Source organism: Petromyzon marinus, chromosome 75, assembly GCF_048934315.1.
Source record: "Petromyzon marinus isolate PM22_M1 ecotype Great Lakes invasive population chromosome 75, UKy_Petmar_22M1.pri1.0, whole genome shotgun sequence".
In the NCBI taxonomy this organism is placed as follows: Eukaryota; Metazoa; Chordata; class Hyperoartia; order Petromyzontiformes; family Petromyzontidae; genus Petromyzon; species Petromyzon marinus.
The window spans coordinates 2,067,055-2,092,962 of NC_133741.1; the positions used below are offsets into that span (position 1 = coordinate 2,067,055).

The following is a 25,908-nucleotide window of genomic DNA, read 5'->3' on the forward strand; positions in this document are numbered from 1 at the left end:
GGGAAGGTTAGACATGAGTCCTGGAGGTCCCATCTTTAGTAAACTAAAACTAACATCGGAAGGTGACAAATTTGGAACATCACAGCCAATTACGACTTCACGGCACTTGTGCCCCACCCACTTCGTTCTGACACTTGGGCTACGCCCATTTTAAACCTTTAAAATAGCTTGCCTTGAGTAGCTTTCCCCCCTTTTGTCCTCCTCATGACAGTTGCTTGTGTTGCGATCGAAACGTCGAAGTTTTTTTCTTTTATTATTTTGACCATATGTACATGATTTTACCGAAAGACCCAAAGAATACCTATTATTGTGTTATTGTGTTTCAATTAACTCAATTCTGTCCAAGGAAATTACTGATTTTCATATAAGAGACAAAACAGTGACCCCGGCTCCCCTCACTCCTTCTTGTTCTTCTTTCCTGCCACTTTGGCCGCCCTCCTGTGGTGGCAGCACAGGCAGCAGAGGAGGACGGGCAGCGCGAGGGCAAACCCTGCAGCAGCACTCAGGAAGGCCACCACGTCCAGGCAGTGCAGCTGATACCAGGCGAGTTGATGCGCTGCTGTGTGCAGGTGGCGCGCGTGGCCATGACGCATCACGAACTCCAGCGCGTGCACCGCACGGTCTATCGGTCGTTCGGGCTGGTCGTGGTGGAGGCGCGAGAGGCGCTCCATGCTCTCTTGGTAGCTGTGGACATCACGGGTCAGAGGGCAGGGCCAACAGGCAGAAACGTTACGCAAAAGCACAGTTTTTTTTGTATTTAAAGATTCTTGTTACATATCTCCCTCCAAGCACGTGTTTTTTCAAGGGTTATTGCAAACCACGTTTGAAGTAAAACTAATTTAATTGTCACGATACGGCCATTCGCTACTCAGTGGTGGCGACGTCACCACGGCACTTCTTTCAGTATAGGTGGACTGAGGCCACGTGACGCATTGAAGGCTTGCTGCCCTGAGATCATGCGACAGACCAAGGTGCTATGGATTTACTCACTAAGATAGCTTACAGATGAACCATCTGTACTCCCTACTATGCAAACCTGCTGTGTTTTAGTCACGTGGAACTCACTCGTTTTGAGTTGTTGTTGCAGTGCAGCTGCATTCAGCTGCCCGGTAGCATCCTTCAGAGCCTCCTTTATAGAGGGCAATCTTGACAGAGCTAATACCCCATACAGGCCACATGATTGAGCCAATGCAGCCTCACCTGCCAGAGAGGCTCACTGATGGGACTGTGCCAAGATATTTTAAAGATCTTTGAGCTCACACAATCCAGTCTGATTAAACCCAGGGTGAATCGAAGAAAGGCCAGCCTGAATGTTTCAAACCGGCGCAGATGTTTTGCAAAAAAAAATACTAAATACAGTCCGTTCTCCTATGTGTAGTTTTTATAGCGTGAATTGTATGAAACGCGATTCATGTATTAGGGAACACATTTTTTATAACGCGGATGCAAATCGGAGATTGAGTGAACAGAACTACGTCACGCGAGTATGAATAAGCGGACGTAATGCTGCCTTGGCATAGCATCACACAATGTGGGATGCTGTTGGATGCTTTTAGATGCTACCCACGAACCTCAGTCTTTGTTCAGCCTGCGTACGCATCTCACATTTTATCGCGGACTTTGCTGTACCCAAAATAATATATCATTAATTTATTATAATGCGAATATTCCATAATACGGTGTTCTTGAGGAATGCAGCTACCGCCACATTATAGGAGAAAATATTATATGTGCGCGTGCCCAGTGAGTGAGTAGATTTGAATAGGGTAGCCATGTCTGACCTAGACGTGGCGGGCATAGGCACCACGTCGGTTTAGTTATTTCTAGCAGAAACTGGCCAGCACAGCCTAGCGGAGGCTCCATAACTTGAATATTGCAAACCCACATAATGGGTCGCATGGTACTCAGGAAACAGGAGGTAGGAGCGTCTATTCGGAGTAAAACAAAAACTATCTTAGACACTTGGTCGGGACAGTGTGCGGAGCCTTTGAATCGCATTGATATAACATAATTTGCTACGAATTTTTTTGGGGACATTTCTGGGGAATAAAGGCATCGTGGGAATAATTTATTATATGGTGCATCGCGTTGGTGGGACGCAAGAGTTTCTTAATCTTTCCTATGCGTTAAGTGATAATGTTGCAGGCGCCACCATCTGCCACTCTTAAACTCGTGGTCAGGGTGATCTGTGGTTTGTCTAAGCTGTATCAGTGTCGAAATACGCGATGAAGGCTCTTGGATAATACCTGGGGAGGATGAGCCTCGTGAGGGAGCACTGACGGGAGAGGGCATGGTGCGGGCATTGAATCACGGGAAAGGGTGCGGTGCATTGTGGGTAGATACGTTGTTCTCTGTGGGTAAATTGCAGTGCATTATTGGCCAAAGCCTTAGTTATGGTTGCTGGGTAAAGTGTGGTATATTTTTCAGATGCAGAGGACCAATGCCCCAATGCCAACAGCAGGTTAGACCAGTGATTCTCAACTGGGGGTACATGGACCACTGGGAGTATGTGGCAATGTTCCAGGGTGTACGTGAGGTCCTTTATAAATGTGTGAAATATCATACATGGGGACCATTGGTGAATAATAATATAGGAATTTCCCAATATAAAATAACTACAATAAAATGTAAATCCACATGGTAACCTATAACGATATAAAGATCCTTTCGAAACTCATTGATTGTAAACAATGTGGTTTCCAAGAGTAACCAGCGAGCGAGCGTGAATAAATTTTGTCACGCATGGTGAGCGTCCGTTTATTTTTTTGTTATTTGCTTGCAGTTACTAACTAGTTAGGATGCCTCACAAAATGTGCAATTGGTTATTAATACATTTATTTCTCAGAACCATGTTGGGTCAAGCAAGGGGGTACTTGGTTGAAGCGAAATTCAATAATGGGTACAGGTGCAAAAAAAAAGTTTGAGAATCACTGGGCTAGACCATTCATGCCCCTTGACACTGATGTCTTAAGCTAATATAACTGCTGATACTTTAACATTCGTTCACCATTGCGCAGAGCTGGTAGAACTAGAGTTTGCAGACCCCCAGAGCAACACTCACATCAACCCCAAGCAATGTGAGAATCATCTCTTTACATTCGTGTTGCCGTATTTAATGTAGGTTAATCGATATAGGATTGACGTTATATAATCCCACATGTCAACTCCTTTGTGTTAATTAATTGTTGCTGTCTATAATGAACTCGCAAGGATGGTACACGTACAAGTAATGTCGTTGCTGTGCACGCACCTGCTGTTGTTGATGAGCAAGCCGATTGCATCTCGGATCTCCTGGGCAGTGACGGTGTTGATGTCCAGCACGATAGCAACCCCACGCATCTGCACTCTTAGGAGGTTGTCCTTCTGGTCGCCAACAAGCGGGAAGCCGAGCATGGGGACAGCATGGTAGATTGCCTCGTAGACCCCGTTAGTCCCGCCGTGCGTGATGAAGGCGCAGGTCTTCGGGTGGCCTTTAAAAGCAAAAAAAACCCTCATTGTTAGAGTCAATACCAGTCGCGGTAATTGATTGGTTTGCCGATTTAGCTTTATCCAGCTTGTGCCACCACAATCATTATACAATATGATACAATTTTATATGTTTCCCTTGGAATATATATATTGCCTGCCTCTGGGGAAGTATATTATCTTATATTCAAACTTGATTTGAAGCTTCCGTGACTGCAGGAATCCATACTCTTTGTTTTTTCGGTAGTCACGTAGGTCGAAAAAAATAATAGATCACGCCGTTTCGATCGCCACACAAGCAATCGTCTTCAGGTGGGAAAGAGCCGAGAGGGGGGAGAGGGGGGTTGCCGCATCGGGCAAGAGGGTGGGGGCTAGAGATTGTGCCTAAGCGAGTGGGAAATCCAAAGATGGGAACTGAGATGGGGGGGGGGGGGGTGATGCGAGAGCTGCGAGAGCTGAGGAGGTGACCATTGTATTGTGAAAGATTAGCATGTCAATGTAAACGAACCAACGGCAACGGTGGCTGTGCTAGTGAGACATCTAGATCGTTGGACAAACAAACGACACCACATCGAGGGAGGAGAGAGAGACACACACACTGAGAGGCACACCCACGCAGAGAGAGACACACACAGAGAAACACTAATAAAACCACTTCAAATGCACTACATTTCGTAAGATTCTGGATGCTAAACATAAGTGTCCAAATACGAATGTGTTACGTGTGGGCAGGCACAACTTAAAATATCTAAATTTCAAATTATGTTTACAGCATCAGAAAATAAAAATATGGCTAAATGCTTTCAAGCTATCAATTCCAGTTCAGTGATTATGCTCTATTACTATAGTACTATACTGCCTTCAACTTTTATGAATGACTGGGTGTGTAAATTTAGCGGTTTGTCATATTGTCTGGCTGTACAGCAAATTAAAAAAATACAATAACTTTACTATGCAAGTAAAAAATTGTTTTAATATTTACGTTTTTTTCTTATCTTTATAATATATACTACAGGCCCCGCACTAGCTTAATCCGGCACTGGTTGCAGTGTCGCAGTGATTGGGTGGGAGAGAGATTTGTGACAGCATGGGTAGCCAGGGTGTTGGGGTCAATTTGAAGGTTCCAGTAATACACCACATTGCAGTCTTCACTTGGACATCAACAAGTCGAGTGTGACTACTTCTGGTCAATACTGGTGCAGAGTACATGGCTACAGAGTACACAAGGGCCATCATTGATGTCCGTAGCACTGGGTTCTGTTGCTCCCCAGCTTGTGCTTGCCAGTTTCTGGACAAGGTTAACCTTTGTTTTGGACTTGGCGGTTACATTTTTCAAGTGGTCATGGCAGGTCCAGATTCACTCCGAGAGAGGTTGGAGTGGTGTCATGTTGCACAGAGTTTCTGAAGAAGGTCACTTTCAGAGGGTGTGCTTGACGCTCCTATTGTCAAGATGAAATGCAGTGACTGTTGTTGTGTGGGGATTTTGCTTGAGCCTCCATTTCTAGAAATATTCCCCCATGGCAGTGTTCTTCACTGATTTTCAGAGGGGGGCCGCTTTCGCTGATAAGACATCATCAGTCTGAGGGCCGCCACACATGTGAAACCTTTGGGGTGTGACAGTAGCACGATAATGATGGGGGTTGTTTTCACATTTGTGTATTGTCGAGGAATCCCACATCAGGGGCCACACTAAAGGACACCAGGGGCCGCCAGTGACCCGCCGGCTTTGCAATGAATAACCCTGCCCTATAGTGTGTAGGTCTCGTTTCAGAGAGGATTTTATGTCGTTGACAGTGGCTGCTTGGATTGCCAGGGCAAGGTTATATACCAAATGTAGGTTGTACTCTTTGGGTATTTCGGTAAAGTCACGTAGATAGAAAAAATAAAAAAAATCACGACGTTTCGATCGCAACACAAGCAATTGTATTCAGGTGAAAATACAACAGGCGAACTGCTGAGGCAGGAGAAACATAGCAAGACAACTTCTGCAGCAAGAGGTTATATACGTAGGTTTTAGATGGGTACAACTCAAGGGTAAGTGGGCGGGGCTAGAGATGGAATTTACAAGTAATATAACTCGCAATTATATTTCTGGAGATTAGCATGTCAATATGTTAATGTAACCCCACGACTATGGTGCTGAAGAAGCCATGGGATTGCTAGAGATTAGAGATTAGCATGTCAATGTGAGATGGCTCCCGCAGCAGCGACTGTGTTAATGAGACACATTCAGCCTATTAAACAAGGAGAGCCACCGCCACATCGAGGAAAAGGGAAGCAGTGGCTATGTTAGTGAGACATTTTGCCTGTTAATGTAAAGACATTTAACAAGGTAATGTAACTCAAAGAATCGGAAATAAATGTTAACATCGGCAGGCTTTATGGAATGCATCACAGCAAGTTATGACATTACCTGGTTAATAACATCCTTCTAATGATTACTCAGTTTGTACCCATCTTCTCGGTTGAAATTGTGTCAGTGTTTATATATCTGGATGGCTTCATGAACAAATCTTTGTTGATAGCCAGTGGGTTTGCATAGAACCTTCATCTTGGATAAATCAATATCATATGTGCCCACAGCATTAAAATAATGATCAGCCACGGCAGAGGTATTAGTCCTACTGTGTTTCAGATCTGCTTTGTATTCACGAACACGGTCTGAGACATGTCGCTTGGTTTCTCCAATGTAACTACTGCCGAAGACACAACTTAGTTTGTAGACACTGGGGTATTGCATATCAGGGATCACATACTTCAGAGATGGGATCAGATCACGAATTTTATGTACTGTGTTGAATCGAACCTGGATATTGGGTTTGCTTATGATTTTGGCAATATTTTTGGTGACCCCTGCTATGTATGGCAAGGTTATGGTTTTGATTGGGTCCTCAGGTGGTTCTCTCCCAACGGTTGGGGTGACAGCTTTACGGATTGTGCAATCCGAATATCCATTCATCTTGAGGGCTTGATGTTCGTGCTCCAGTTCACTGGCTAGGTGGTGATGGTTGGAAATACAACGAGCCCTGTGGTGTAGAGTTCTGGGCTGGATGGTGGTGGGAGTCAGGTTTTAGACAGGCATCCGTGTTGGTGGCTTTCCTCTAGACAGAGTGTCCCAATGAGCCATCTGGTCTCTTTTCGATTAAAACATCCAAGAATGGTAACTTGCCATCCTTTTCCACCTTCATGGTGAATTTGATGGCTGGGTGTATGGAATTGATGTGGTTGAAGAATTGGATCAGAGCTGGCAGGCCATGTGGCCAGATGACAAACGTGTCATCTACGTATCTCTTCCACAAGGAAGGACGTAGGATGGATGCCTGGATGGCATATGTCTAAAAAGTTTCCACTAAAACATTGGCGACCACTGGAGATAAGGGATAACCCATTGGGGTACCTTCAACTTGTTTGTAGAATGTACCATTCCAGGTGAAGTAAGTGTTGGTGAGGTAGTGTCTCACCAGGGCCGGTACATCAGCAGTCAGTCCTTGTTGGACCAAATATTCAATGATTGCAATCGTGTCAGGCACAGGAACTTTGGTAAACAAAGAAACGACATGGAAGCTGACAAGCAAATCGCCTGGAGATAGTGAGATATCTTTAATTAGAGATACCAAGTGAGCTAAATTAAGTACAGCTGAGGTGGTCTTGCCAGGTCTCAGATAGAAATCAGGCCAGTTTGTAGGTGGGTGAGTCAATGGTGGAGACGATAGGACGGAGTGGTGTACCTTCTTTATATATTTTTTGGTAGGCCATAAAATCTGGGTGGTCTAGCAGCAGAGGGTTTTAGGGAGAGCCGCTTGGTTGGTTCGATTAAAGATGTCGAATCAGTGATGATATTGTTGGTTGTCATAACCAGGCGGTTGGTAGGATCTCTATTGATTTTGGTATAGCTGCCATAATTAAGTAGGTCCTGAATTTTATTACTGTATGTGGTTTTGTCCATGATGACAGTGTCATTGCCCTTGTCGAGGATGGCTATGTCATCTCTCTTTTTCAGTTGAGCAAGTTTAAAGCGTTCATCCTTGCTGATGTTGCTAATGGATTTCTTAGCGTTTTTTGAAAGATTCCAGTGATTTCCGACCTCGCCACGTCTGCAGGAATGTTTCCCAAACCTTTAAGGGCTACGTCGACCTAGGCAATGATATCATAAACTGGGATGTGTTTAGGGGTGACTACGAAATTCAACCCTTTAGCTAGTACCGATTTTAGGCTGTCGGAAATTGGGCTGTTACTCTGATTGATAACAATCTTATCAAAGTCTAACTTTTTAATGTGTGGCTCTGGCTTATTCTTAGACAGGAGGTTGAATTTGTAAATCAGGTTCTCTTTGCATTGAGCTGACATCGAGGTGCATAAATAATTCGTGCATTTGGGATAGCTGCTATGGAGCATCCATTATTAATTTTACAAACATTTTCATTTGTGATTACCAAAAATAGCATCATAAACTTCAATGCTTCTAAACAAGTTTTGACTTTGATGACATTCTCAGGTATTGATCCAATTTGAAAGTTATCTATTACCAGAATCCCCTAATTACAGGGCATAAATGGAATTACAGCGCCACCTGGCCAGTTCTGATGAAAGTGTAGGACAAATATATTCGGTCTTTAGATGCTGTCATTTCATATAATTTGAGCAGTGGTATGCGGATCCCTGGGGGTACGTGGCAATGTCCCAAGGGGTACGTGAGCTGATGTATAAATATCATACATGAGTCATTCGGGAATAATCATGCATGAATCTGCCAATCGAAAATAATTGACCGTAAAAAAAGCGGGTATCGAAGAGTAACCTGCGAGCGCGAACAATTTACGCCACACATGCAGAGCGTCCAGTGATTTGTTTTGTTCGCTTGCAGTTACTCGCTAGTTATGATACCTCACAAAATGAACAATTGGTTAACATCATTCATACATTTATTTATCAGAATCATGAGCGGTCAGGCAAGGGGGTGCTTGGTTGAAACTAAATTCAACAAAAGGGGGGGTACAGTAGTAGCCAAACAAGGTTGACAACCACTGCATGGAAGTGCTGCGTACCCAGCAAGTCGTTCTGTGGCAGCCAGGGCACCAGCATAGTGTTGGAGCCCAGGGAAGATGGCTTCTCCCCCTCGTATCTCCACACCACCTACCAGGTCACGCGGCGTCGCGTCACACACTCCGGTTGAAGGGAAGAGGCAACCAGCACTCTTACACAGCTCTTACGTTGTAGACACGTTCCCAGACTGGTTGTCTTGAGCTGACAAAAGCCTGATCCTGACTTTAATGAAGATTAAATTGACTTAAAGGTTACGAACAATCTGCCATCATAGCACAACGGTGACATTGTGGTGACGTTGATAAAACAATGTTTAACAAGTGGATGGTGGTATATTAGTATTTTGGCATTGGTAGAGCATTTCCTCCAGGTAAACTTCATCCAGCTATGTATGTTGAACTTATTTTGCCGGGTACGTAGCCAACCATGCTCGTCAGAGCATGCAGGGGAAAGACAACAAACTAAATACTTAAAGCAGTTCTAAGCAGCGAGACAATCCCCCTTTTTTCCCACTGCTGTAGACGTAGATTTGTTTTTGTATTACCTTCTGTGGGAGCTGAGCCAGTGCAGAGGCGATTACTTCAGCCCTCTCCAAAGGCATGTATTTGATCATGGACCCCAGCGAGAACACAATGAGGCCGTGCTCACCTGAGCTCTGCGCAAACTCTTCAAAGTCCTGAAATTAACAAAAATAAAGCAAACACGTGCACGGTTACATTTATCTGACAGGGTATGTGACGCTGTTGTCCTTTCACTGCACCTCCGATAAGCGCGGTTGGCTACATACGGTGCGAAAGAGGTTCAACGTACATACTTTTATCTGGAGTGCTCAAAGTGACACAGCCACACACAGATGGGATGAGGCAGATGCATGATAATGATACTAATAATGCAATTCTGTAATGCACACGGTGTATTATGAACATGAAAGACGAAAAACCTTAAAGCCAGGCGAAAGAGCCGGGCAAATGTGCAGAGGGTTGGGATTTCAGATTTGGGGCTGCCAGGGAGAAATGTCGCCGGGCAGTAACGATCCTGGTTCTTGGTGTAGAGAGGAAGTTGTACGTTGTGCTGTGGAGAGTTACACATTGTATGTGCTCGTATTCATGTGGAACTTCTTTTGCACCGTATGTAGCCAACCGTGCTAATCGGAGGTGAGCTGTTTTGAAGGATAATGTGGAATCGATATTGATGCTGACGGCTCTGACAATTGAATACTTGAGCCAGCGATGAATATGCTAGAAAGGAGCGTGGAGGTGATGATTGGCTGTCTGAGCAGAGTCGCTTTAAATCTGGACGTGATTCAAGAAGAGACCATGGGCCCAGAATCGCTGGTGCAAGGTAGCGGGCACATTCTGATAGCCTTTTGTATCCAGCGACATCTTTGGAATCATTGTAGGTGCTGAGTAGGCTGTCACCTATGTGGAAATAGACTTTGACAAAATAAGTTATTAATGAGGTGGACCAATAGGAGCAGCAGGGGACCGAGGAAGAGAACCCAGAGGGACTCACTGTGGGTAAAGTTGTTTGCATCGAATCAAGTGTAACACTACAGGTGTTCTTTGTGTTCATTTATATTTCAGTTTTGGATTTTGGAATTAGTGCTTTTCTTTTGAGTCAAATATGCATATGTGTAGTTGTTTAAATTATAATAAAATATCTGATTTTTCAAAAATTATATGGTATGTTTAAAATATTGTCAATGAACTAATATAATAATACAAAAATATATCTGCATAATATTTATATCGTTAAACTAATCATTGATCAAATATCATGCATATAAAATAATTATGCAGTTGTTGTTTTGCCCAATAAATAGTACTTAATGTTTGTGAAAAAAAAGACTGTCATTTTTTTATTATGGGATCATTAATGACCCCAATTGGGAACTGTTATATGTGAAATATGTCGATCACTGTAAATAAATAAAATAAACTTATGTTATGGAAAAGTATTTCACTATGTCAAAGTGTCGAATCTATATAAATGATTTAGAGGCGTTCTTGGCGTGTTCCCTGTTGTATGTCCGATGTGAGCATCATAGTGCACGTTAATATTTGGTAAGAACAGTGATATATTTGATGCTATTGATGTTTTATATTTGATGTTGCTCTCTGATCGGTCATGTCATCAGTGTCATTGATGCTGGTGCTGAGTGCAGTAAACCCTCGCTATGCGCGAGTTCTCAATTCGCGAGTTTTGCATATTCGGGAGGCACTAAATGTACACTAATTCCCTTTTCGTGACCCAGCCGGACTTCAGTATTCGCGAGTCTACGTAGTGCTTATGGACCACTGACGCCGTGGAGGTGTGCGTAGACGTTACTACATTTAAAACTGTGAAGATTATGCACGCCACTTCGGCTGCCCGTTCAGTCCTCAGTCTTGCAGTCATCCCGCTCTGAACTCGCTATTGTGCATGTTTTACTTTATGCAGTACACACTTGCTAGTTAACTGCCCTTAATCATGGTTCTCAGGCGTCAAATGAGAGAAGAAAGTGCGTCTACTGAAAAAAGGGCGGAAAAAAAGTGATGAGGTTTAGTGAAAAGGTATAATTGTTTGGCTAGATACTGTTGAGAGTGCCTTTGTGGTAGGCCGACATTTTGGTATAAACGAGTCAACTGTGAGGTCCATTAAAAATAACGCGAATGAAATCAGAGAGTGTGTTGCGGTTAGCACTCCCCTTCAGTAAGAATGACTCCGGAGGAGTCATGCTGCTGAATTGCTCGCCTCCATCGTCGTCAAATCATGATCATCAAAGGTAATACCAAAAAGAAACACATTGTTTTGATTTAAAGCTTTCGTGACTGCAGTAATTCATATTCTTAGTTTTTTCGGTAAAGTTACGTTGAAGGGAAACAACAATATATGAAATATATATTTTATTATTTTGTTGTTTCCCTTCAACGTGACTTTACCGAAAAAACTAAGAATATGAAACACATTGTTCTTTATAATTTACTAGCCGTCTTCGCCCGGGACTTGGATTTACCACGCCCAGCCGCCTTTGTCTCTCCCCGCACACACACGCGCGCGCGTCCATAGGTACACATACACGCGCTTGCTGCAGACACACAACTTTCAGGGTGCGTACGGCAGTAAACGACTGAAATAATAAAGCAATGCTGCGCGAAGAACGCCTTAGACCTGCAACACATTTGTATGGCACTTTACTCGCGGAGGGTTGGGGGGTGGGATCCGTGACGCTTCTGCATGCGCGGGAGACATGACATGTGACGTCATAGCTCACTTGCCGTGCAAAATATATGCATTATTGCCCCCCCCCAAAAAAAAATACAAAAGTCTATTTTTATTCTTTTTGCATGGTGTACAGTCTGGAAGCTACCCACATGCCAAATTTCAAGTTTGTTCCATGTTGGGAAGTAAGCTTAACATTTCGAACAGGCACACATATTCACAACTTTCCCTTTTATATATATATTATGCATTGTAGTAATTGTTATGAATAATTTTCCATTTCCCTCCTGTATTCACTAGGTTTCTGCATTCGCAATGGTTTCAAAGAATGTAACCCTCGCGGATTGAGAGGGTTTAACGTACATGTCATTTATGATGACCATATTAGTATTACCGTTGATGATAATGTTGTGGATTAAGCTATCGCATTGCTTAACTTGCCTTGGGTAAGGGCTTTGCGGGCTTGCAGTGGAGCCCTCCGACGAAAACGAAGTTCGGGGGGAACGGGCGTGGGAAGTCGAGGTCCCAGTTGTTCCGGATGAGCCAGAACTCGGCGCCGCTCATCACCTGGCAGATTGTCGTTTCTTCTCCTGCGAGGTCAGAGATGGCAGTGCAAGCAGGATGTATTTTGTATATAGCGTACAATTTCAATATGTGAGAGAATCACTATAGAGCTCTTTCACATGCAATCACACAGATATCTAATATTTGTAAAAAAGAAAAAAACAAGACATTTAGACATATTGGTGGTACACCGGTGCAGCATAACAACACAGCAGTCCCAATAAAAGTCTGACAATGTCACTATTGACCCTTGAATGGGCTGCAGACTCCATCAAAATGTGCACTTAGATTCAGCAGCTGCTTTCCCAATTCGAACGTGCGGTGAAACCATGAGTCATAGTTATCTTTTGATGCCACCGTCCGCTCAGAAATGATTCTGTAAATATATCGAGGAACCGTCCGATCAAGTCATGGGGCAGGAGTCAAATATTGCCTTTGGAACACTGAGCCAGCCAAACGTCACCATGCTGGGTGCTGCTATACGGCAACAGAATGTGATGCTTCGTGTTCAGCTGCTCATAAACATTCGCCTTCCGAATGCTTCGAGATCACGAGAACTGATTTTGATGTACCACCCTGCAAGATTTTCTGCCCCGGCTTGCGAATCGCAGGAAAATAAATAATTATTGTGACATTTTAGCTTTTTTTTTAACACTGCACACCGCCAGTGCACCGCCAATACGTCATGTATCCACCACACCTTTCTGTAATACAATACGTTTACCTTTTTACACAAAGTTTAAACGCTTGACACACATGCACTTACCTAGCACTTCACTGTAAGCTCTGTTCAACTCTCTGGCCATGAGGAAAGTCAGTACGTCGGTAAATGCGTACATCGCTGTATTTCGCACTCGTTGCCAGAAGTGCATCTGGTCCGTGAGATCAGACAGGGGCACGGGCACGTAGGATGGAGGCGCGGGCATCGCCCCACAGTAGCGCTCAGCCACATAGCCCAGTGAAAAGCGCAGTGAGTAGACGTAGGGGATGCCCAGTGTTAGAGCCAGCGCATCACCACACACTGCGACTGGGTCAGCTAGGAGCACGTGGAAGTGGCTATCCCGCAGACGAGAGATCAGGTCCTTGTCGCGTGTCAACGCCATGCACATTTCCTTGGCGACTGCGTGGATGTACGTGTGCAGATATGCATGCATGGGTTACACACAAAAAAACGATGAGCAAATAAACATGCAAATGTGATTTACAAGTGGGGAAAATATAACGGACTGGTAACATGGCTCAGCGGTCGCATGTTCGCTGCATGGTTAAGAGGTTCTTGGTTCAAATTTGTCCAGGCCACCACGGGTGATACGCGAGTTGTACTAACGGTAAATGTAAATGCCGTATCCTCTTTTCGAATCACACCGTTTCCTTGCGGGTTTACTTTAAAAGTGGAGGCTGCCGTGTGCCAAGTGTCATGGTCCAAATATTGGAAAGAATCAACACAAGCAGGCGCAGAGAGCAGACACATCATTTACCATACTCTTTCACCCATGACACGCGACCTAAGAATCCAGCCAATTGAGTTTGAGCCCAATTAGTACATCAGTGCTCTAAGGTCCCTCAATTTCACACGGCTGCATACACCAGTGTGGTAAAATATGATCAAACAATATCAATGAGAAGGTATTGTATCCAGTCTTCAAGTAATTATCTACTTAAGGAGTACCACGGTGCCGTGATGTTATCTTCCTTGTCTGGTATTCAAGAGGTCAGGGGCTCGTTTATGACCCTGAGGCATGTATATTTGGAGTCTGCATGTCTCTCTCCCCATGGTCGCAAGGATGTTTTTTTTCTCTGGGTCCTCCTATTTTCGCTCCACAGTTAGAATCAACATGCGTTTAGATTATTTAGATTATTTGACGGCTATAAATTTTCAAGTGATAAGCCACTTCGCTGAACTATAATTTGTGGCCAGGTCGCTTACGAAATAATTCAGTGGGCTTTACCTGCTACCATATATGTACTGTACATACGTTTTTGTGTGATTTGCTTTGCTTTCATATACTTTGCACTCCTATTGTGTTCTTGAATAGTTTGTTGCTGTCACGTTCTGGCCCCGTGCATCTATAAATACGAGCTTGATGGTTAATCGGATTCCTCCTATATATAGAAGATATCCTGATTCTGTAAATTATTAGACATCATTGGCAAGAGACATCTCATAGTCCCATCTCGTTGGCAGTATAGAAATCTGCCCCTTCAACATCCCTTTTTAGATGGCATAATTAGCTTATGCCATCCACCATCCATATGACATTCACCATACGCTATAGAATTATCATTTTTGTATTTAGTTTGTTGTCCTTCCCTCGCATATCTGATTTTAATGGTTGACTACGTACGGTGCGAAAGGAGTTCAGAAAAGTGTAATGGGCTCATCCCTATCCCTCTCTTCCCATTACCTAAACGAGGGGATAGGCCGGTTAATAAAGACAACAATATAATAGGAGTTCAGAGGCTATGAGTGGATACTCTGCGTTGTTTTCTTCCCTCCTCTTGAGAATCGAGTGACTCCACCACCGAGGGACATAAGAGGGTTGTGGAATGGCAACTCTTCATTTCAAAGTGTTCTGAGGAGCATTCGTCCCTTTGTAACTATGACCAGATGAACACCAATCGACCCCACGTTGCACAACACCTCAATGCTAAATCCCTGTACAGCGTACATCTGAATCTGAATAGGTGCCCTGTACCCTGAATTGATTACTCCACTGGTGGGCGTGGCCTACTGTGCAGTCACACAAATAAGATAGTCACGTGAGTCTTTGGGTCCAATACATGGTCATCAATAACTGCATTGAAAACAATGGTCTACAATGTTTTGGACGGTCTGCTTCAGAGATGAAATGTGCTGTTTATTATGGATTTTGATGTGCTGAATTCAAATATCACAATTAAAACAAATGATTGGCTACTATTCCCAAGATATTACAGTTTTTACATTTTATATCTATGAACATTGGGTAGATAGTAGTGTTTTGCTCATTAATTGTAAACCTAGGTCTTTTGATGTGTTTATGGTTGCTTTACATGATAACATGTCACCTGTCCTGTTCATATCATAAGTTTTTCCCCTTTTTCTGGCAACATTCTGACCACAAGCATTGAGGTTAATGCAGACATGATTCCTTGTCAAAGGTTTCAGTTTGGTGTTTTAACATCCTAACACCTATTTTGTTGCCAGAAAAAAAGGGGAAAACCCTATTATATTTTGGTACTGGCAAAGGAGGTCCCATGATGTAGATGCTCGGCCCCGAGCTCTCATTACTCTTGATAGTGCATTGTCTTTGGGCTGTACGCCTTTTGGCGTCCTGTGGTCTCACACCGTTTGAGACGAGGTTCAAAAGAAAACTGTCTCTGGTGTTGACCAGTTTCAAGGACAATGCATATATCATCAGTGTGTTTTTTGTGTGCATTCTTACCACAAGCATTGTGGTTAATGCAGACATGATTCCCTGTAAAAGGTTTCAGTTTGGTTTTTTAACATCTTAACACCCGTTTTGTTGCCAGAAAAAAGGGGAAACCCCGATTATCATATTTTAGTACTGGCAAAGGAGTTCCCCTAAAGTGGTGGATGTTGAATACTTTTCCTCCCAGGCACCAATGACTGTCGGAGTGGCCAATCTATATTGATGTAGTGGGAATCTCTCACGTGACTATCCCATTCACAGAGAAAACAGCAGAACTTTGTGTATCCAGTCTGCAGACCGAGCAAGAGAACAGCAACCTTCAAATCCACACAAAGCTGCCACTGATGTTGGTCATAGTTATGCACCTCAAAAGTTGTTTCATGTTGTCATAGGTTTCCTGCATATGGACTGCATAACCAACTGTATTTGATGGCAAAACATTGCCATTATACAGCAAAACAGCTTTAAGACTCATCTTCGATTAATCGATCCACTCATCTGGATCATGAACAATGTTGAGGGCTGCCATCACACCATCGATGTTGTTGCAGGCTACAAGATCACCTTCAATGAAGAAGAATTATACAAGATCCTTTTGACGGTCAAAGAACATGGAAACCCTAACATCACCTACCAGGAGATTCCACTGCTGCAGTCTGGAGCCCATCAGCTCTGCCTTACTCTTGGGTAGTTTCAAATCCCCGACAAGGCCTTTCAGTTCCCCTTGTGTTATGAGGTGTGGTTCAGAGGAGGAGGATGGGAGAAAATCTGTGACCTTGATGGTTCCAGACCAGAAGTTTCATCCTCTTCCACGTCTGACTCAAGTGAGAATGATTCTGGTGCATCATGAACCGGCAGTCCTTCTCCGTGGGGTACTGGGCATATAGCTGATGTAATGTTTGGAAAATGCACAGTCCACTTTTTCTTTTTTGACACACCTTTCCAAACTGGAGGCGCCATGCAGAAGCAACAATTGGTGATATGATGTTGGCTCTCTGCAAACCATTGGCACTGCAAGAGGCATATATTTCCTTTTACTGTTCAACCACAGGCGAAGATTTGTTGCACAAGTGTTGCAGCATATGTGTGGGGCCCACATCTTGTCTTGATCGCCAATTTTTCAGCCAAAATAAACGTGATAGGCTTTCTTAACCATAGTGGTTATACTTCGCTTTTGTGATGCAAAAGTCACTTCACCAAAAACATAGCAGAAGTTATCTGCTTTGTTCACCTAAGTACGAGGCATATTTGCTCCCTTTGGTTAAATAGAAATGTGTCCCTTTGCAAAATCAAACATTGAGAAATAAGAGAGCACGGCACAGCATGATTCTAGAGCTGAAATAGGGCAATTTGTTCAGCAGAGGGATGTAAGCCTAGTTATAATTGCATCATCCATGACTTCTAGGAATAACATGATGCAATTCTTCACTTACAGCTTTCGTGACTGGAGGAATTCATTTATTATTTCTATCTACGTGGCTTTACCGAAAGACCCAAAGAATATGATGCAATTCATATCATGTATGATGCAATACCAGGTTCAGATTGCATAATTCATTTTTTTGCTCAAAAAGCAAGTACTGTCCACACCCAGTCATATATTTATTCATAGATCCAGCCAAATATGTATTTGAGTAATTCATGGTTTAAATTGAGATCCTCTGCCATTCACAAGTCAAGCATCGTATATACTAACTCAGTAGCGTATCTTGAAAACTAGAGCCAATCAACAATGCATCATTTTCATTCTCAGTGGCCCAGAATTAGTACAGTTGGATTACATTTATTTTGAAACTATTTTGGCTGTAGACCAGTGTCATTATACGTGTGATTCATTACATTTACCCCATACTGGCTACACAAGCAAGAGATTGGTCATCTCCAAGAGTTCTATTTGGTCCTGATGAGGTTGTTGGTTTAACAGTTATTTCTTGGCAAACGCAATTAACATTGTAATTGCTGTCTGTTACAGCAGTGGCATTGAATCCATCCTATGGGTTATGGGTTATTATTATTTTTAATTAACGAAACTGATATTTCTTATTGTGTACCCGCGTGAGTGGCACTCGCAATTTGGAACAAAGGTGCAGTTAACGTGCATAATTGTAAAAATGCATTACGAGTCACATTGAACCAATTCAAGACACAACTGAGATTTAGTTACAGCCATTTCCAGAAGACATTATGAAGAAACGGTACACTTCTTTACATAAGCAGAATTGACCAGAAATGCCAGGGCTTGCACACTCATGAAAAATAACACTTTAGACTGAGTGATGCTTTTCTATATTAGTGAGAAGTTTTGTTTATTACTATTGTTATTAATAGAGGCCCCACGGCTCTAACAGTGGTCAGTTTTTGGCAGGGCGACGTAACAAAACGACTTACCCCTTTGGTTTTCCGCCATCACCGCAGAGTGCCGCTTGTAGATCTCCCAGTACGAGTGTTTGGAGAATTCGAAAATCCAAAACTGAAAGAACTCGTTCATAATGAGCTCCTGCCCTTCCTTTGTGTAGTTGACTTTGAGGAGCTCGTGCTGCACGTGACCCAAGTCCTCGGTTTTCATGAACATCGCCCCAGTGGGGACAATCACGGTGACCTGGTGTCCACGCTCAATGAGTCTGGCACAAAGAAAGTCAATTATGTAGATTTAAAAAATACAAAGACGTGGTGAAGTGGCTAAGTGGCTCAGAGATTGGAGTGGCGAACCGGCACTGCTGAGATCCGGGCTTGAAATCCAGGTAACCACCTTTGACTAAATCACATTCTCAAGTATAGTCAGTTCTCCTATATCGTGGCAGTTACGTTCATGAAGAACACCACGTTCTGGAAAATTGCGTTCTAATAAATATAATATAGGGGGTAAAGCAGTCCACGATAACACGTGAGATGTGTACGCAAACCGAACAAAGACTTAGGCACGTAGATAGCATCTAAAATCATCCAGCAGAATCCTGCCTTGTGCAATGATGCTACGCCGAGGCAGCCGTACAACCACGTATTCCTACTCGTGCGATGTAGTTCCATTTACTCAATTGCGTATATCCAATTTGCGTTATGAAAACACGTGTTATCGGAGAACAGACTGTATAGTGAGTTGATGGTCTCAGCCCTGTTATCAATAACAGAACGAAACATCACATTAAACGTAGTTCTCAATTCGAGGTCTGAAAAATCCAATATGAAAGGGTGTGAAGGAATTTGTATAAGTAAGAAATAGGTTGCACACGGAAAAAGACTTGATGCATTAAGGGAGCGATGAGAAGGAAACTGGCACCATTTGAACAATTGTGGGATTGACAACAGCAAGAAAATTAAAAGTGTGTTGTTGGGAAAAACGGAAGGAACCGGAAAGAGAGGAAGACCTAACAGAAAATGGCTTGACGACGACAAAAGAGATTGGAGCCAGAAAGATGTGGCGTTACTTGAGCATATTGGTACAAACAGAGGAAAGTGGAAACAAATGACAAAATGTGCAGTGGACACCTATTCGTGACGATGATGATGATGTGGAGAAATGTACTTCCTTCATACAGTCCGTTATTACTAGTCAGTTAGCCAGTCACTCAGTAAATACAATATATTACGTTTAATCATTTATATTTTAGGTCATATTGCATTAGCAAAATGTGTGCCGTAAACACTCCTCCTCCTGACACAGCCAATTAATAAATGAGTTAAATCGACATATGTGCCAATATTCTACTGCTTCAGCACACCGGTATGCTGGAGTGCAACCCACAATGTTTAACACGTGTGTGCAATATAGGAATAGGTTTTACCCTTTTAACTGGCACAAAAACTGACACCTTTATTCAAGGCATCATGTTTGCAATAACCACAACACAAGCAGTCAAAATGCAAACAAAAAAGACAACTCTGATAATAATATGCACTGTCCTTGAATTTGATTGGTCCACACCCGAGACAGCTTTTCTTAGAGCCTAGTCTCCATTGGTGTTGGACCAGAAGACGCCAAAAGGCGTACAACTCAAAAACAGCACACTATCAGAGTATTGAGGGCTCGGGGTGAGCGTTTACATTATGAGACCTCCTTTGCCAGTAACAAGATATAGGAATAGGTTTTACCCTTTTAACTGGCACAAAAACTGACACCTTTATTCAAGGCATCATGTTTGCAATAACCACAACACAAGCAGTCAAAATGCAAACAAAAAAGACAACTCTGATAATAATATGCACTGTCCTTGAATTTGATTGGTCCACACCCCAGACAGCTTTTCTTAGAGCCTAGTCTCCATTGGTGTTACGCCTTTTGGCGTCTTCTGGTCCAACACCAATGGAGACTACCTGGTGAAAAGGTTAAATATTATAAAATGCTCTATAAAATAACGTGTGCTGAAGGAGTATCAACGTTTGTTCAACTGACAACTTTATTAATGGGCTGTGTTGGGTGGAGGAGGGTTTACAACAAACATTTTACTTATGAAATTTGATCCAAAGCATGTTACGAATTCTAATATTGGGTGCAAAAGACTAAATTTTAAATTCACATTGCATCACTTGGCATAAAAGCAATCCATCAGAAGGTATTTTTCCATCCGTGTAGATCCCACTCGTGCTGTGTTCGAAAGATGCCATATTTTTCAGGTGGAGAAACCATGACTGATTACAGGCTGATTACAGGCTGCTGCCATCTTTGCCCACGAAGCGGCAACGATGGACAGTTATGTTGGTTAGTAATGGTTGCCCTGACATATCCCTCACGGATCATGGCCATAGGGCACGTAGGCTAATAATATGTACCGTACGTTCTGTAAAAACTCAACAAATCACGATGCGGTGTTCTCTCCACGTTAGTGTACTTCGCTAATTTTCAGGGGGGGGGGCACTTTTGCTGATAAGACATCATCAGCGTGTGGGCCACCACACATTTGAAACCAATGGGGGTTGACAGCAGAATTATGATGGGAGATCTTTTCACAGTTGTGTACTGTCGGGGGGTCCGCACATCAGGGGCCGCATGAAAGGCAACCAGTGGCGGCCAGTGGCCCCACGGGTCTACGTACTCGTCCATGATGACTCTGATGTTGAACCAGTGACTCGCATCAGCTGGCCACACGAGAACATTCCCAGCGTGTATGACTTGTGGAAAACCAGCGATGAGACAAAGGGATGCCCACTCCAACAGCATTTTCTGCAGACAGAAATGTACATCAATACATTGTCATCAAACTTTATTTTAAGCTTTCGTGACTGCAGGAATGACTCTTTGGTTATTTTGGTAAAGTCACGTAAAAAGAAAATAAATTAAATAATAGAATACGACGTTTCGATTGCAACACAAGCAGTCGTCATCAGGTAGAACTAAATTTGAGAGAGAAACAAAACACAGACACGGAGACACACAGACAGACACATAAGCAGAGAGAGAGACAACACAGAGAGAGACACACAGAGAGACACTCTCTAAAATTTACCAGGCTCTCATAGGTCCATTCGCTCAATCTCCCCCCCTGCCACCGCGGGGTGGATTTCACACAGCTCTCTCATTGACATGCTAATTTCTTTCCCCCGGCCGCTTTGAGGTGGATTTCCACACAACTCTCTCTAAAATTGACCATTCTTGCTGGGTCATTCTCTCCCCCTGCCGCCGTGGGGTGGATTTCCACACGGCTCTAATTTAGCAATCTCTGGAGAACGTAATCAACCAGGATATGTGTTAACTGTGTGTGAGCCCATTCTGTGTTGCACTGCATTACATTTCCCCCCAATATTGGTAAGTTTGTTTTCTCAAACTGCCTATTTCTCTCTCTAAGATTTACCAGGCTCTCATAGGTCCATTCGCTCCTTCTCTTCCCCGGCAACCACGAGGTGGATGTCCACACAGCTCTCTCATTGACATGCTAATTTCTCTGCTCCAGCAGACCCACCTCTGTCTTTGCCCCCTCCCTCTCTATTTAAGGCCACGACACAGAGGCATTGGGTCTCTGTGTGTCTATGTTGTGTGTCTCTCTCTGTGTGTCTGTGTTGTCTCTCTCTGCTTGAATGTCTGTTTGTGTGTCTCCGTGTCTGTGTTTTGTCTCTCAAATTTAGTTCTATCTGATGATGACTGCTTGTGTTGCAATCGAAACGTCGTATTCTATTTAATTATATATTTTTTCTACGTGAGTTTACATTGTCATCATCGCTTTCATAGCCTTTGCACTCATGAAGAGAGGTACACGCCAGCACACATGGGTGATGTTTGCAGAGTAGTGTTTATGATGCACACTGCGCAGTGAGCTTTACACCAGAGCCATAACTAACCATCGCGTCGCAGTGGTGAGATGTTAACTAACTCGCCTGGTATACAGGAAGTCGTGGGTTTGGTCCCGACCCTGATGCCTCCTGTATATTTGGAGTCTGCATCTCTCCCCGCACGGTCGCGTGGATTTGTATTCGGGTCCTCTGTGTTTTCTATCCACATTTAGAATAAACATCACGCATGCAAAGTAGTTGGCTGCTATCAATTCCCAAATGATGATAAGCCACTTCGTCGGGCTCTCATTTGTGATAGCCAGGTCGTTTCTGAAAAAAAGCAATATAGCTTAGTGGGCTTTACCTGGTAAAACACTTTTTTAATTAAATGTTGTATGATGTTCTTTCTAGATATTTCCATGCCTGTTGCACAGTCAAACTTCCAGATCATTCACCGTTTAAATCGGGCGACCAATCAGACAGCCATTGGCCGATTAGGCGTCGTTTGGCTGCTCCTGCTAGCCAATTAGAGCAATCCCGGCTCGCCTCTAAACCAATGGGAGGCTCTCCACGCCGTATTCAAACAGAATACTCAGCAAGTTACAAGAGTGGTTCTCAACCTTGTTTGGCTACAACTGTTTCAACCGAATACCTCCTTGCCTGACCCAACATGGTTCTGAGAAATACATGTGTAGTGGTTTAACTTCACACAAACAACTCTTGTCTTTCTTCAACCACTTCTTTATTTTCATCGTTTAACACGTCCTCCACACTCCACCGTATCCTGGACACCACGGCTCACTCGCCGTGCTTCGCCCGTCTCACTCACCACCTTGGTTCCCAGTATCATGTTGCTTGCTCCGCACACACGTCTTCAACTCTATTCCTACGCTCTCTCCACTGCTGGCTATCCTCCTCAGCTCCTCCGCTATACAGCCTTGTCGCACACAGCAAAACCCAATCTCACTTCTCTGTCGCCGCACACCTCGTCTCCAGCTCCTCTATTACTACGCTCTCTCCACTGCTAACTGCTTCGTCTTCTTCAGCTCCACTAACTCTACGCTCACTCCACCGCTAACTGTTCCGTCTTCTTCAGCTCCGCTAACTCTACACACACTCCTGGCTTCCAACTCCGGACCCCAACTCTCCTCAGCTCCCACTCACCATTCTCTCCAGCTCCGACTCCCCAACTCTCCGTCCCTCCTCCCAATTTATCCCCCTTCACATTATTGCTAATTAATTGGGCCGCGTGCCTCCGCACACAACGCGTCATCCACCACCTGTCTCCTCTCAGACATCCCGGCGCCTCTCCAGCCCCGACAACAGTCCCAGCCAATCACCACCGTTGCTTCCCGTCTACCTTAATTGGCCCAACCGATTACCTCACCTTCCAGCTTCTGCACGTGCCTGTCCTAAGGCGACCCACGCTGTTTACGCCTTCCATACGCTAGCCCCCAAATAACCTCACACTGTCCGTGTGATCAATACAATCGCGCAGTTTCCCCAGCACACCTTCCTACTCCACTACACATGTGTAGTGACTGAACTCGGAGACTAGAAGACTTGGAGGAACTATTTTCTCAACCGAGCACCCTTTGCACAATGCACAGCTAATGCTGGTACACACTCTTCTGTCGCTCGTTTATACACAACTCTAAGTGGGTTGTTAGCCTATACACAACACTTGCCGTCTAACACCTACGGCACTGAACATAGACAGCCAACTACTGTCTAGCAGTGCAATATCGAGTTAAAATGACAGCGACAATGGCGACGAGACGACAGCAATGATGGCGACAATCTTCAACTGCACGACGGGGATCCCACTTCATACGACAGCCTGAGCTATCGCTCAGGGCCCTACTAGCGGGCTCCCGGGCTCCCCCCACATGCCCTTTCTGTAACTTTTCTCCTAGATATCCCCGCTGGTGTATCACCTGGCCTGCTGATGTCAGGAATGTTGTAAGCCGCAGATCCCGTTCCCTGCCAGCAGCCAGCACTATCCTGCTGCATAGCTAATTCTATGTCGCTACACATGTGTAGTGGTGTATTCACACGGACACTGTCAGCTTTTCTCCTGTGTCACTTCATTACTTCGCATCACACATGGATGCTCCTCACTCTTTACACAACGCACTCTTGCTCCAAACTCTCTCTCTTACTCTGCGAGCCTGTTATTGAATACTCCGCTAGCCTGTTACTAAACACTCCGCTAGCCTGTTACTTAATACTCTGCTAGCTTGTTACTGAATACTCAGCCTTCTCACACACCTCCAACATCTTCCGTGCCCCCAGCGGGGGATCAGCCAACACCGCTGGTGAGGACGAGGTGTGAAGGGCAAGGTCCCAGGCCTCTTGTCTCCGGCTCTTGTCCTCTTCATTCCTTCAGCTCCAACTTACTCAACCCCATGTTCTCTGCACACCCCTTTATATCCCCCTCCTCATTAAGGGTCCTCAGTTGCTCCCTATTAAGCCAGCACCTCGGCGGCGCCTCCTGCACATGCTTTCTCTCCCTTATTGTCTCCATTTCCCATCTCTCCGGCGCCTACTCTGTGTTTGCATGCTTGCAACTGCCTGTCCCTAAATGCACCCACCTATTTATTGCTTCTCCCCTTAATTGCTGGAGCCTCTCTGGCGGCTGTTGCATGTCGTAACGCTTGCACCTGCTCGCCCTGAAATGCACCCGCTGTTTGCAAACCCCGCGTGTGAATGCATTCGCTGTTTGCTACCGTGCGCGTGAATGCATCCGCTGTTTGCAACCCTGTGCGTGTTACGCCACTATACGTGTAAAGACACTACGGAGCGATAGCGGGACAGTATGGTTCCCCGGGACCATGGTTACTAATGGACGTGCTAATGATGATTGATGAGACAAGCGTTTGACAGTGCCATGTGAGGGGGAGCACGGGATCCAATGGCGGGAAAGTGTAATAGGGGCGGCGATTGACAGAGCCAGGTGCGGTGAGGAGAATTCGAGAATAGGGGCGTGGCCGGATCGGGCGAGGCATAAGAGCCGGCGTGAACCAGACCTGGGGGCTGTTGGTTTGGGGGATCGCCATCGTCGTCGGCATGGAACGGGTCGTCTCCATCATCTTCAAGTTGTCTTGAGACTAGATGCTATGTTGTCTCAGAATAGAGTCGTCTAACTACCCAAATGTATATAGTCACTCGCGGTTACTCGTTGAGTTGTCAGCGAACTTTATTCATCTCCATATATTTAAAAGGCACAGTTGTGAATACGTGTGTCTGTTCAAAATGTTTAGCGTCCTTCCCGACATGCAACAAACTTGAAATTTGCTATGTGGGTACCTTCCAGACTGTACACCATGCAAACATTATGAAAATACACTTTTTTTGGGTGGGGGGCTCAATAATGCATATATTTTTTGCACGGCAAGTGAGCTGTGACGTCAAATCTGTCACGTGACCCGCGCATGTGGAAGCGTAACGCATTGTAGTGTAGTGGTTAGTGCGCTGCGCTACGAACCCGGCGACCCGAGTTCAATTCCCGCTCACGGCCACCACCGGTGACGATTATTTTAACCGGTCCTGGGTCTCCCCTAGGTCGACTCAGCCTCAAACAAGTAACTGCTGTGGTGTGTGGGGAGACAGAGGCGGCCGGCCGTGGTGCTGGCCACCCACCCCCTCGTGTGCCGTGCCGGCCTTCATAGGGGCTCGCTAACAGCACTTGCCCCCTACAGGCTACACGAGATATCTTTGTCTATATCCTATGTGTGTGTAGGGGGGGGGGCATCGACTGCGTAGTGATTCGCGCGACGCTACGAACCCGGCGACCCGAGTTCGATTCCCGCTCACGGCCACCACCACCACCACCGGTGACGATTATTTTAACCGGTCCTGGGCCTCCCCTAGGTCGACTCAACCTCAAACAAGTAACTGGTGTGGTGTGTGAACATCGCCACTTGGGGAGACAAAGGCGGCCGGGCGTGGTGAATCCAAGTCCCGGGCGAAGCCGGGTAGTACAGCTAGTAATAAATATACGGAAAGACAAGACGTTGTC

At 44.5% G+C, this 25,908-nt stretch overlaps 1 protein-coding gene across 2 annotated transcripts in view; it reads right to left on the reverse strand.

The window, feature by feature from the left end:
• Positions 1–236: 236 nt before the first annotated feature.
• LOC116957478 (UDP-glucuronosyltransferase 2A2-like) overlaps positions 237–25,908 on the reverse strand; it is a 29,403-nt gene continuing 3,731 nt past the window's right edge. Inside the window, exons 1-9 of one of the 2 annotated variants that reach the window (XM_076056259.1) lie at positions 21,993–22,263; positions 20,717–20,844; positions 18,075–18,307; positions 13,040–13,393; positions 12,151–12,299; positions 9,053–9,184; positions 8,511–8,598; positions 3,251–3,470; positions 237–684 (exon numbers count right to left, since the gene is read on the reverse strand). In XM_076056259.1, the coding sequence (XP_075912374.1) occupies positions 396–684; positions 3,251–3,470; positions 8,511–8,598; positions 9,053–9,184; positions 12,151–12,299; positions 13,040–13,393; positions 18,075–18,307; positions 20,717–20,844; positions 21,993–22,058 (1,659 nt within the window). In that variant the 5' untranslated portion in view covers positions 22,059–22,263 and the 3' untranslated portion in view covers positions 237–395. Of the gene's footprint in view, positions 685–3,250; positions 3,471–8,510; positions 8,599–9,052; positions 9,185–12,150; positions 12,300–13,039; positions 13,394–18,074; positions 18,308–20,716; positions 20,845–21,992; positions 22,264–25,908 lie in introns of those variants that run through there. The other variant, XM_032979654.2, reaches the window with a different exon arrangement.